The sequence below is a fragment of the Mauremys reevesii genome, linkage group 1 (genome assembly GCF_016161935.1).
Source record: "Mauremys reevesii isolate NIE-2019 linkage group 1, ASM1616193v1, whole genome shotgun sequence".
NCBI lineage: Eukaryota > Metazoa > Chordata > Testudines > Geoemydidae > Mauremys > Mauremys reevesii.
In genome coordinates, this window is record NC_052623.1 from 170,505,986 (window position 1) to 170,518,659 (window position 12,674).

At 38.4% G+C, this 12,674-nt stretch overlaps 1 protein-coding gene across 2 annotated transcripts in view; it reads left to right on the forward strand.

The window, feature by feature from the left end:
- The window catches only part of GRIK1 (glutamate ionotropic receptor kainate type subunit 1), a 244,174-nt gene extending 235,126 nt beyond the window's left edge, over positions 1 to 9,048 (forward strand). For both annotated transcript variants that reach the window (XM_039520738.1, XM_039520739.1), the window contains one exon: positions 8,626 to 9,048. In XM_039520738.1, coding sequence (XP_039376672.1) covers positions 8,626 to 8,781 — 156 coding nt within the window. In that variant the 3' untranslated portion in view covers positions 8,782 to 9,048. The remainder of the gene's footprint in view (positions 1 to 8,625) is intronic.
- The last annotated feature ends 3,626 nt before the right edge of the window (positions 9,049 to 12,674 follow it).

Genomic DNA, 12,674 nt, shown 5'->3' on the forward strand with positions numbered 1-12,674 from the left:
TTTTAAACTGGTAACCATTAACATTAAAAAAAACTATTCAGTGAATACATCCTCATAGAACACCTAGTTTTCTTCTTGTATACTCTAGTTTTACATCTGTGTAATGGCATAGATTTAATTTTGATGTTCATCTGTGTAACTGAAAGGAGGATCAGACATACTGTACTTATTATAAGACAGAGGATTCTTTCATGGCATAAGCACCAATCAGGATATCAAATCATGTTGAACTGTAAACCCTTGGCATTTGTTTTGTATAATAAATATACAAGTTACTACAAAGTTGTGTGTAGGAAGTTGGTCTGAATAGCTATGCTGAAATACTATTGTGACTGTAGTTTTAGATATATATTTATATAAATCTGGGATCAGAATAATGTCATGAACCATGAGAAACTGTCCTTTATTCTAAATAAGCCCAGTTACTTTTTATCCAGATCTGATTATACCCCAGCTGATCCTGTAATTTCACTTATTTCATCTCCCACACATCACTCCCATCTGTCTCTTTGATACAGTGTCCTGACCATTACAACTCATTTGTATTGATCATCTTTGTCTGCTATGGGTACTTGACGTTTTTTTTAATCTATTGGTATGGTTTCTTTGTACACTACAGTTTACCCTTGCAACACAAGATGTAGCAAGTTAATGATCCCTTTTTTTTGGAGGGACCATGTCTGAGCTCTATTGCAATAAAACACTTCTTGCTGATTGACTTCTTCATACTAAGTAGGTGAAGTGCTCCAGATGCTCTAGTCTCCCTTAACACACTCCAACTCATCCCTGTTCTGATTTCTTCTATCTGCTTTCTATCTGACCTGAATACTGAGACAAGAAAACATGATCTTCTATATACAGTGACAGGAGTTCTGTTCATTTTGTTTCCATTTTGCATTATTGTCTATTGGCCAATTTTATGTACCCTTTTAATAATCTTAGCAGTTTCCCTGGTTCTTCTATTGGATCTTAAAAACAATCTGTGTTTTTCTGACCAAGAAAGTACTCTTTACAATATAAGCATATCAGTTTGTGTCCATCCCACTCAAGACCCTGGACAAAGTTATCCTGATTATGATGGAGTTATTCACGATAGTTAATACTTCACCTGGTAACAAAATTTGTTGGCTAAGGCCCCCAGACCTTTCATCCATAAGTGCTGGCAAAATGTGTGCTCTTACAAACCAAGATCTAATCGCCGTGAGAGAATTAGGCACTCTAGTCCCAATTCAACAAAGCATTTAAGCATGTGATTTCCCCAGTGGGGAAAGAACTTTAACGCCAATCAAATCCAGCTCCTCTGAGCTCTCAGAGAAGAAGGACAATGACTAATATGCTTATTATCCTAAACATTGTCCCCCTCAGTTTCCCATTCACCAGTCCCTTAATCTCCATTGAACTTTGGATGGACATTGTGTGGCGTGACTTTGTTTTTTTCAGTTTTTAGATGAGCACCGTCACATCTTGGAGAGAAGCTATAGGAAAAGAAAGAGTCTTAATAACAATGCTCCTTACTTCTTGTCTTACTGTGCCAAACAGCATAGTAGATTTAGCTTGCCTCTGGGGACAATCATGAAACAATTATCTTATTTTCAAATGGAATTTCATATCTAGCCACAAAGATGTGCTAAAAAACTTGCCATTCAAAAATTATACCAGCATCTGTTCATGTGAAAAATGGGACAGCTACTTGATCTCTAGTAGAAAGTACATTTTAGCGAAGGTACCCGATCCTGCCAGGTGCTCAGTGCCTCCAGAGAGGAGCTATGCACTCTCAACTCCTATTGAGGGTAATGGAAGTTAAGGGCATTTAGTAATTTTAGTCATTGCACTTATCAAAGCCAAAAGGACTTGATCCTAAATGGTTATATTTATTTGTATTATGTTGGTGTCTAGAGTTCAGGGCTCCCTTGTGCATACACTTAGAGAGAGTCCCTGGCCTAAACAACTTGCATTCTACATCGAAAAAAGGACTAAGGCTGGGGAGACAAAAATCATCACCATCTCCATTTACAGATGGAAAGCTAAGGCCTAGAGCAGGGGTCAGCAACCTTTCAGAAGTGGTGTGACAAGTCTTCATTTATTCACTCTAATTTAAGGTTTCATGTGCCAGTAATACATTTTAACGTTTTAGAAGGTCTCTTTCTATAAGTCTATAATATATAACTAAACTATTGTTGTATGTAAAGTAAATAAGGTTTTTAAAATGTTTAAGAAGCTTCATTTAAAATTAAATTAAAATGCAGAGCCCTCCGGCCCAGTGGCCAGTACCCGGGCAGTGTGAGTGCCACTGAAAATCAGTTTGCGTGACGCCTTTGGCACGCATGCCATAGGTTGCCTATCCCTGGCCTAGAGGGATTAAATGGGTCAGCCGAGGTCACACAGAAAGTCTGTGGCAGATCAACAAACCAAACCAATTGATGATCAAGTGTTTTGTTCACACAGATTGTAAGGTCTTTGGGGTAGCGACCATCTTTTCTTTCTGTGTTTGCACAATGCCCAGCACAACTTGGTCTATGACTGGGGGTTCTAGGCACTACAACCATTTTTTTACATATTTTAAAAATGAATGCTGTAGCGTATCAAACTGCAAGTATTATCTTTATTTAATACTTTTTGTGTTAAGAGGACTATGTCCAAAGACTATCCTTACTTAACTAGATAATTATATTTTACATATTATTTACCATGCCCTTATGAACATATTCTGCAAAGGCTTCAAAACGTGCTGCAATTACACTTTTCTATAACATGGTTAATGTAGTTATTATTATGAAACAAGCGACCTGTTCCTCAGATTATAAATATAATTATCTAAAAGGCAACTTGAAAATATGCAGACATCAGTCTCTAAAATCATTAATAAGAATCAGGAGACATTTAGAGTCCTTTCATGCATGACTTAGACTCTACGCATGCTTAATGTTTTGTGAGTTGTATAAACAAATCTGTGTACTCAGAGCATGCGCTGTACAAACCAGAAAGGGGTGGAAGTGGTAGAGATTACAGAAATCTGTAATAAAACTCTTCACATCGCTGAAGTTTAATTCTACTCTGAGAAGTGACTGCATACAAATAGCATTTTATCATTTCTCAGTAACATCTACGTCAAATTTTCAAGAAGGATTTTCCCCCAAACTGCTAGCTCTGCAGCTTGACCCTCTGCTTCAAAAATCAATAGGAGCTCAGTCTTTCTCGTGCATTTACACTAGTTCTGAAAGATGTGCAGGTCAGATTTTACTCTCAGTTATCCCACTAGCCTTCAACTGGTTTGTGGGGCTGGCAATCAGAGAAACCATCTTTTCTCTTACCAACTGAAAATTGGGAAAAACAAACATGAAAGGCCATTTTTATCATCACTTTCAGTGCAGAACCATGCTTTCTAAAAATCTGATGCACAGTTTAGAATAGCCTGCCTAGTCTAATTTGTATAATTAGCTCTTTGTGGCGGAGTACTCAAGCAGACTTTGAGTTCACTACAGCGGTGATATTTTCACAAGAAAGAACTTCTTTGAAACATTTTCCTCCAGTATATTAGACACAAGGCAAAGTACTTCTTCCCCCCCTGCGCCCCCCCCCCAAAATTAAGCATATGCCACTGTTCCATCTGTGTGTAACTATAAAAACATGGCTACTGTGGCTCACAGGAGGGAAATCCTGATTCTGCTTTTCCTTCTCTGTTACTAAACTCTGAGCTGGATTCTTGTCATATATTCTGCCAGGATAAATTTGTCCCATCAGTGAAGAATTTTCATCATTCTCAAGTGTGACACAGCACCTCTAGATTAAGGTCTTTCTCCTTAGGTATTTATGAAGTTCAGTATAAAGTCTTCTGAATAGATTGAAACCACAGGCAGACTGGCTTCAAAGATTCATGTGTGACATATTGAGTTAAGAATTACAGTTCTCTGTTTTCCTCAATCTAGTCTCTATTACATTTTTTTTAAATCCCTGCCCAATGAAGTAGCTACCCCAAAGTCCAACACAATTTTCAGTTTTGAGATGGGAGCAGAGGAAAGATTTGGGAGACCTGAGCAGGTGATGGATCTGCTGCTATGCCCATTATACAGTGAAGAGACCAATTCCCTGGTTTAATTAGGCCTCAACCAATATATTTTAAAGGAATAAAGTTCCCATGCAGTGTTTGTAAGCCAAATATCGCAGCATCCCAACAGAACCAGCAAGTGAAGCACACTATAAGCAAAAATGAAATTTCTGGGTCTGTCTTCAACGTTCACCCTCAACTAAGGAGTTGACCGCATTAGAACAATTTTTTAAGCTCTTTAAAAAATTTCAGTTTGAATACCTCAAGAAGAGGTAAAACCCAGAAGGTGATTTTAAATGGAATTTTAACTTTACAATGCCCTTTTAAAAGAATGATATGATATTTCATAAACATTAGTTTTTCATAAAGATCCTTTAGCAGCTTGATAATGGAATGTGTTTCCTTACCACCATTTTTTCTTCTGTCACATGCATGCTGGCTTGGCTTACAGTTGCTCTGTAGTGCTGATGCAGGTTTGTCTCCTCATCTGAAAAGTTCAGGGCAATTCTGATTTCTGAACATCTGTCCTGCTTCCTCATCTCCACTTTGCATGAGACAAACTGGAAAGAGAGCAATTTTAAGTGCTTCATGTTGTTACTGGGCCTAGGTCACTTTAGAAGCAGTGAAGTGTGATCTATGCACACGTTTGAAGATAAACAGTACTTTGGGATATGTTTCATGGGGCTCATAGGGGATTTTGTATGGCATTCTTCTGATAAATTATTTACTAGAACACTGAAAGTTCAAGGAACCTTCTCCAGTTGCACTTCAGAACATCCTAACGTGCATAGAAATGGGGAGGGAGGAAGGAGAAGCAGTACAGAGCCCTTCATCTCAAGGCCTTTTAAAACAATTTGTAAAGACCCACCACATCCTCCACTCTGTTTTCTAAAAGGTGGCAGGACTTTGCAGACAGACACAGATATGCCATAGATCAAAGTCGGAGCCTACAAACCTTGTCAATATTCCCTTAAAAGGATCAGTCCAAGTTCCCAGTCTTATTTTTATGTTCACCTCATTATTATAGGACTCTGCTAAACCAAAACAACTTTTGTAGCTGGTTAATTCTCCCAAGACATAGATTTAAATCCAACCCTAGGGCTACAACAACTAGTGTGTTTCCAATAGATACAGCATTGAGAGCTGTGGTGTGTAGGAGTCAGGAAGTTGTCATATAAACTTTCCTCCTTCCCCCCTTCCCAAGTTGTGCCTTGTATATAACAGAAGATTCCCATGTGTTTGCTTTTGGCTGATTAACCTCTCTTCTGAATGGGTCAGCCCAAATCTGCATGCTGAATTGCTTGTATGGCTGTGGATATTTTCTGCGGGACAAAGACATTTGGGATTAAGCCAGGGCCCCAATATGTACTTCTTGTAAATATGATAAACTACTTATAGATAAAACCAAAATTTAAAACCAAGACCAGCAACAGACCTTTAAACCAATAACTCTTGAAACTGGTGATAAGGTAGAATGTTTAATAATGAGGAAGATGGCAGAAGTTTACTTCTGAAATACAAGATCTAAACACACACAGACACAGACTTGGATAAACAGCATCAATTGTTCCTAAAGATAAAAAGACAAAGTTTACAAGTAGAACAGACTGAGGGCCATTTAAAGCTTTTTAGGAGCTAGAACAGCTCCATGTAGTTTATTCAACAGGTATTTAAATGTTTAAGACTTCAAGTACCAACCTATCAATGACGTGTCAAACATCTCTGCCTAAATATTACATTATTTGTGGGATTAAGTTTCTTGATATCAAATGATAAACAATGTAATGAGTACAGTATGATCTGGATAATCTGAATAAGTTTGGGAAAAACTTAGATGTAAACATTAACATGCCAGTAGAAGATATTGTTCCGACTATAGGAGTTATCCCTATGCACATCATCTTGCAGAAATTCACATCTATAACACACACAACAAACAATGATTAGTATCAGATGCTGCATTACAGTCATATGAAAAGTAGATAGTCTAGTGATTGATATATTCCCTTACTCAATCACCATGGAATTCTTGGCTCATTCTAAAAATCCAGATTTAAAAAAAAATCCAATTACAATTAAAGTAATGTAGCGGGAGTAACCACGCATTAGAGCCAGTGGGTTGGTGCATATATTTTTATCAGCTGCAGAAATCAGTGGTGATATTCTCTGAAAAGATTTTGCTCATTCAATTTAAAAGTAACTTCAACAGCAGGATGACACCTGCTTCAGCAACTGCTGCCAAAGGGCCCAGGGATCTATCAAATATCACTGGCTCAAACTAATGCTTAGCACCAGAAATTCCTAAATCGTGTTGCCAAAAGCGCTGTTTAAAATGATAATTACAGCAGTGAAGTCCTGACTATTACCAAGGGCTGATCTACTAGAAAGTAATTTGAAGAAAACACTATGTTTTTCTTGCCCATATCAATTACATTTTAAGTCAGTCATGAGTTAATAACCATTTAATTATTATATACTCAAGGCTTTCAGTCATTTATAAAATGAACAAAAATTAAGCTTCTCAAAGGTTACGTCTATACTACCTGCCGGATCAGCAGGTAGTGTTCAATGTATCGGGGATCGATTTATCATGTCTCGTGTGGACGCCATAAATCGATTCCCGGATCGACGCCCGTACTCCGCCTTGGCAGGAGGAGTAAGTGGAGTCAACGGGGAAGCCGCAGCAGTCGACTCGCCGCCGTGAGGACGACCAGGTAAGTCGAACTAAGATACTTCGACTTCAGCTACACGAATAGCGTAGCTGAAGTTGCGTATCTTAGTTTGAAACCTCCCTTACCCCGCTAGCGTAGCCCAGGCCAAAGAAAGTGTACATTAAATAATCTAGGGTCATACTAGGTCTGTGTGCAACATATTGCTCAAATAAACTCCCACAGTATATACCACATTGTATGGAGTACATACAATATATGTACGTACACTGAAGAAGCACTCATAGTAATGCCCCAATCTCTGACTGGAGCTGTATGCACACCAGCTTGCAGAATCAGCGCCAGGCGCTACTCAGATAAAGGAGGGCATGATTAATAGTGGACCCGACATGATACTGGAAGTCTAGAATTCCTGAGTTCTAATCTCTGCTCTGACAAGGATTCCCTCTGCAGCCTTGGTAAATCACTTTTCTGCCTGAGTTAACATCTAACATAAATAGAGCTGTCAAACTATTAAAAAAATTAATCGAAATTAATCACAGTTTTAATCACACTGTTAACCAATAACAGAATACCAAATTTATTCAGTATTTTTATTAAATACTATTTCTTTTATCTTTTTACAGAGCAAATATTTGTAATAAAAATATAAAGTGAGCACCGTACACTTTGCATTCTGTGTTGTAATTGAAATCAATATATTAGAAAATGTAGAAAAACATTCAAAAATATTTAATAGATTTCAGTTAGTATTCTATTGTTTAACAGTGTGATGTTAACTGCGATTAATTGACAGCCCTAATCATAATGCCACACTTCACATTTTAAAGTCTTTCTTGGGACTCGAAGCTGGTAGGGAAGCTTGGATTTCTCTCTTTTCCCTAGAATAAATATTTCATATTTAGCTCTGCAGGGCTTTGATGTATTAGAATTGACTTGTTACTGGTCAAGGACTGCGTAGAGCCCATCTTCCAGCAGTGTAATTTTAGGAGAAAATCCATGTTTGGGAAAGAGGAAACATTTCTATGGGCTGTTTAAAAAATCATCCTGAGAGGGGTTTGGAATGTTAAAAATAAGGGATGGACTAGCGGGCTGGGTACTGGTGAGGTGGTCAAAAAAAGTACATTTTAATCACACTTATCACCTGATTTTTTTTTTAAGTCTGTATATTAGTTGTACATCACAACTGTTTCCATGTGAAGCTATATACATTTTCATACCACATAGAGTTATTTTAGCTGTCCATTTTATTTTATTTCCCTGCCCCCAAACACATCTTCATGAATCCTGTAGCCAAATGGCATGTCACTTTCTAAATCATTTTGCAATTTTCCAACTATTTCACTCTAATGTAATTTCTCCTTTCCTGGACACACAGAGAAAAACACTTTTAAAACATTTCTCTGTAGAAAGAGCATTGGAAAATGTTTTATTTATAGATTCATTAATTTTATAGGTGGGGGAGGAGAAATCAAATAATCGTCAAAAGAAGTTGTATTTGTTCTCTTTAGCACTAGTGTTTTTCAAGACTAACATGAGTACGGTTTTCCCGAGGAAAGGTAAGTTTCATAATCTGAAGGCACCATGGAAGGCATAAATGTGTTTAGGTAGGATTTTCAAAATCGCACAGCTGTGGCCTAACTCTGCTTCCATTGAAATAAATGTTAAATTAATTTTCAAAGGGAGCAGGATTGGGTCAGTGCCCAGAGCTTTTGAAAATCCCATCCACTGTGCAATATGGCCCTACTCCACAGACTGATTAACTTAATGAAGAGACTCCTGGACTTCATGAGTTCTGGGAATTAGGCCTTAAAGCCTGTGTTTATAGAAACCTAAACCCTAAGTTTTGCAGAATTTAAGACTGAAATTTATGTTCATTGAATGTTAAACACTTTTTCCACATTTCTCTAGTGTCTTTCTTTTAATGCTATAATGGAGGAGCTCGGGATTTCACTCAAGCATCAGAAGAAGTTAAAGAAAAGGTCAAGAACTAAAGGGAGATCATCATTCACAAGTATCCTTACTTGTCATCAGAGGCGGACACTGAGGAAAGAAACCATGGCTTAAAACAAAAAGAAAACCAAACCCCTCTTGGGAAACATCAGGAATAAAAAACAAAACAAAAACTTTGCTGCCTACAAAATTGACTATGGAGAAATTTCTGAAAATAGACATTTTACTTATTCTTCAGAAATTGTGTGGGGTTTCTTTTTATCTAGGGAAGGTATAGCAGTTTAAATGCTCATATAGACTGATATACAACTAATCAGAGAAGCGTCTCACCATATCTTTTGAAAGGAATTTGTATGCCGACCTGTTTTGCATCTCTGTTCCCTCCCCATACATCGCTGTATGTGCTTTCTAAATAAATAAAGATACAGGGTTGTTTTTTTCCAATAATCTGAATGTCCTACATTTTTCCTGTCACTTTCTTAGTCATCATAATGTAATCTTATTTTCTTTTTATAAAAATTGCAGTACTGCCAATCACAAGCATCTAAAAATCATGAGTCAGGCTCTACAAAACTAAGTGGCTTGAAAATGATAGGTTCTTTTTATTTCCCTTCCTATTGTTGACCTATTAAGGATCACTTTTTCAAGCTTTTCTCTGCAAACAGAAGGGCTAGGAATTTTTTTTTAAAATGAAAGCTGAGATTCTCTGTCTTTTCTTAAGGGTAGGGCTTTAAGAAAAGATACCAAATATTACAAACCTCCAGAAAAAGTTGAGAGAGTTGGAAGCCCAGCCATTGGTACACTGTATTATCCCTCTGGCTCATGGTACCAAAGAAATTCCTAATTTATAATGCTTCCCTTATACGTAAGAGCCAACAATAGACAGTTCATTTTGTTCATATTATAAAACGGACCACAAAAATGTCAAAGCTAGACTGCATCTGCTAGAAAACAGAACTGTGCTGATTTTCTGGGTTATCACTACTTGCTCTAAGAGCGACAGGGGCACCACTTAAAAGACCCTATTATTAAGCAAAGAATAGTCTTTCATGAAATACTACCTCTTTTTAGCCTCTTAGTTAGGAAGAAGGGCAGTGATATGTTCAATAGCAGAAATTTTTCCTTAGTTCCTTTGAACTACTGTAGCATGAAGAATATTCATATTTATTCTAGTGCATTGTCCCTGTGATTAATTAACTTGTTCACAGGGTTTTGTCATCACCAGAAGTTTAGTTCCAAGATTCTGTTGAAATGAAAAAACATTTTCAGTAGGTTGAGAGCGTGAGCAGTTATAGGTGTAATAATGGCCTCCCCCGCACAGAGAACTTCTAAGGAGGGAGTTGAAGGCATAGAGAGGTCCTTCCCCTGCCCCACCAGTGGATCCCAGCAGGTGACAGACATGATTGGGCTGCAGACAACACACAGTCAGCCTGTGGAACTTGTTGCCGGGAGATGTTGTGAAGGCCAAAAGGATTACTACATTCAAAAAAGAATTAGATAATTCATGGAGGATAGGTCCATCAATGGCTATTAGCCAAGATGGGCATGATGCAACCCCATGCTCTGGGTGTCCTTAAACATCTGACTGCTAAAAGCTGGGACTGCATGACAGGAGATGGGCCATTTGATAATTGCCCTGTTCTGTTCATTCCCTCTGAAGCACCTGGAATTGGCCACTATTGGAAGACAGGATATTGGGCTAGATCGACCATTGGTCTGATCTAACATGGCCATTCTTATGTTCTTAAGTACAATTTCAATGTATGAAAACTGAAGAAATTTTTAAAACCTAATTTGCTTTTCCCCTTTTCTTTACAGTCTTTCATTTGACACATAATTCAGTTTGGACACTGAAACGTTTCTTTTTCTTGTTCCCACACACCAGCATCTTGCTGCAAACATAGAGGGGAATGTCTAAATTAAAACCTCTGATCTTTTATTTTTGTTTCTATAAAAAACATTAATAGAAATATATAAAAAAAAAATTTAAAAAGAACCTCTAACTGTAACTAGTAAGCCTAGGCTACCCATCATATCCTTTTTAAAGTAAGTAGGCCAGTATCACAAGTATCACCACTTTGAACGTATTAATTTCAAATATCTGAAGGTTATGGTTGTCAGCGTGACCATGTCAAAGACACAAATCACAACCTGCAAGGACCTCAGAATCCTAATGGTATACGAAATAGTCTATTGCAACATTAAATCAAATGAAGGACCTTTTGAAAGAATAAAGGCTCCTTGTAACACTCCCTGTGGGCATTCTGGGGGTGGCAACTGTTTTTAATACACTTCTTTGTACAGCACCTGATCCTTGATTGGCACCCTTTGTTGCTACTGCGGTACATGATACACACCACGTTTTTCAAAAGTGAGGAATAAATTCTTGGTGCCCACGCTGAACCACTTTAAAAGTGATCTGATTTTCAGGGAGTGGTTGCTTAGAACTTCCTAAAGATAAGGTATCTCAAGGTCAGCATCTAAAATCACTAGTCACTATTTTTAATTTGGACCATAATAATTAATAGCATTCACACAACTCTAGTAAAAAGAGTTTATTCATTTCAAGACTCAGGCTCCTCTGCTTCCTTCATGTTTCCCCCCAGCTGTGCAAGTTAGTGTAAAAGATCCAATGCGGGAGGAGGAGGAAGGTTATAGGCACTTCTCCAGCCCACCTCTATGTATCTATTTTGCCTATCACAGCAATTTTCAGAGGAAGTGGACATGACCAGAAGCTCAAGGTGAGTAGCGGTAGGTGGTATGCTTCCCCATGAGAATGTCAAAGAACCACTGTAGAGCTTAGCGCTCCACTGAAGTAGCAATAGCTCTCCTGCGTGTTTTGTGACTCCCCCTTCAGAGAAGGTAGAGAACATACTGTGACTGATGGCTATGTCCTGACTTCCTGCTGCTTTGGGCTCATGTGGCTATCAGAAGATCAAAGGGGAGGAGGGGGTCCCTGCACAGCTGACTGGGGATCCATGGATTTCAGACCGGTGGCAATTTTGCCAGCATCACACCATGTGATTGCTCCTCATTCCCATTCATGAATGGGGTCATAGAAGGGAAATATGTCCACTTGGTGGCAGACTTGGAAAAAGAACTTCACACAAGCCTCTTTACTGCCACCTCTCTTTTATATAACTTACTCGTGCAGTGTTTTCCAGGTGGGTGGTGGCTCATTATACAGTAAAACTACAACCTATTTATGACCAGTGCAATATCAGCCTGGGAGGCTTTAAAGCTAATATTGATTTGCTTATTTTTAAGTCGTATCAAAATTATCAAAAAAGTGTTTTCCTGGTCTGTGGCCTGTTCCCTGAGAGCTGGGAGAAGGGGTAGCTTCTGGAGGCAATAAATGAAACTGGTTTTGTATGTTTTACACACCCAAACAGTTGAAATTTTGGGGTGATTTGGTTTCATACAAACTCTAAAACAAAAAGCAAAAAATTCAGCCAAAACTGGAAAGTGAAAGATGCAAAGTGTTTGAACTGAAACACAAAGTTAATCAAACTCTATCTGATTGAAACGCTGAGTGTTACATAACTCGGGAGTTTTTTGTTCTTTTCCTGGAACATTGCACATTTGAAAGCCAAGTTGTCTCCTCTGATGAGCATCCACAGGAGCTGCATGCATGTATGCGAGGGCAGAATATGTCCCTTAAATTTCAAACTGAATGGGCCATCAAGAGCTGTGGCTTTACCGGATATTGTGATATATGTTAAGAGACTTCACTTGGGGCCTGATACTCAGTTGTCAAATGAGTCACATTTACACTGGAGATGAAAGAAAGCATTCCAGATGTGGGGCTTTCAGTTATGGCTCCCTTGTGGCTAAGATGAACTGGAGAGGGGAGTGATGCTGCCTGGAAGCTTCAAAGACTTAATACTTCTACCAGCACTGGGGGGTGCTGGGAATTGTTGATGGGCATGACACAAGAACCTAGTTAGGTAATAGGGATGCATCCCTGCACAGCTGTCACAAGCTCTATCCCCAACTGTTACTTGCTC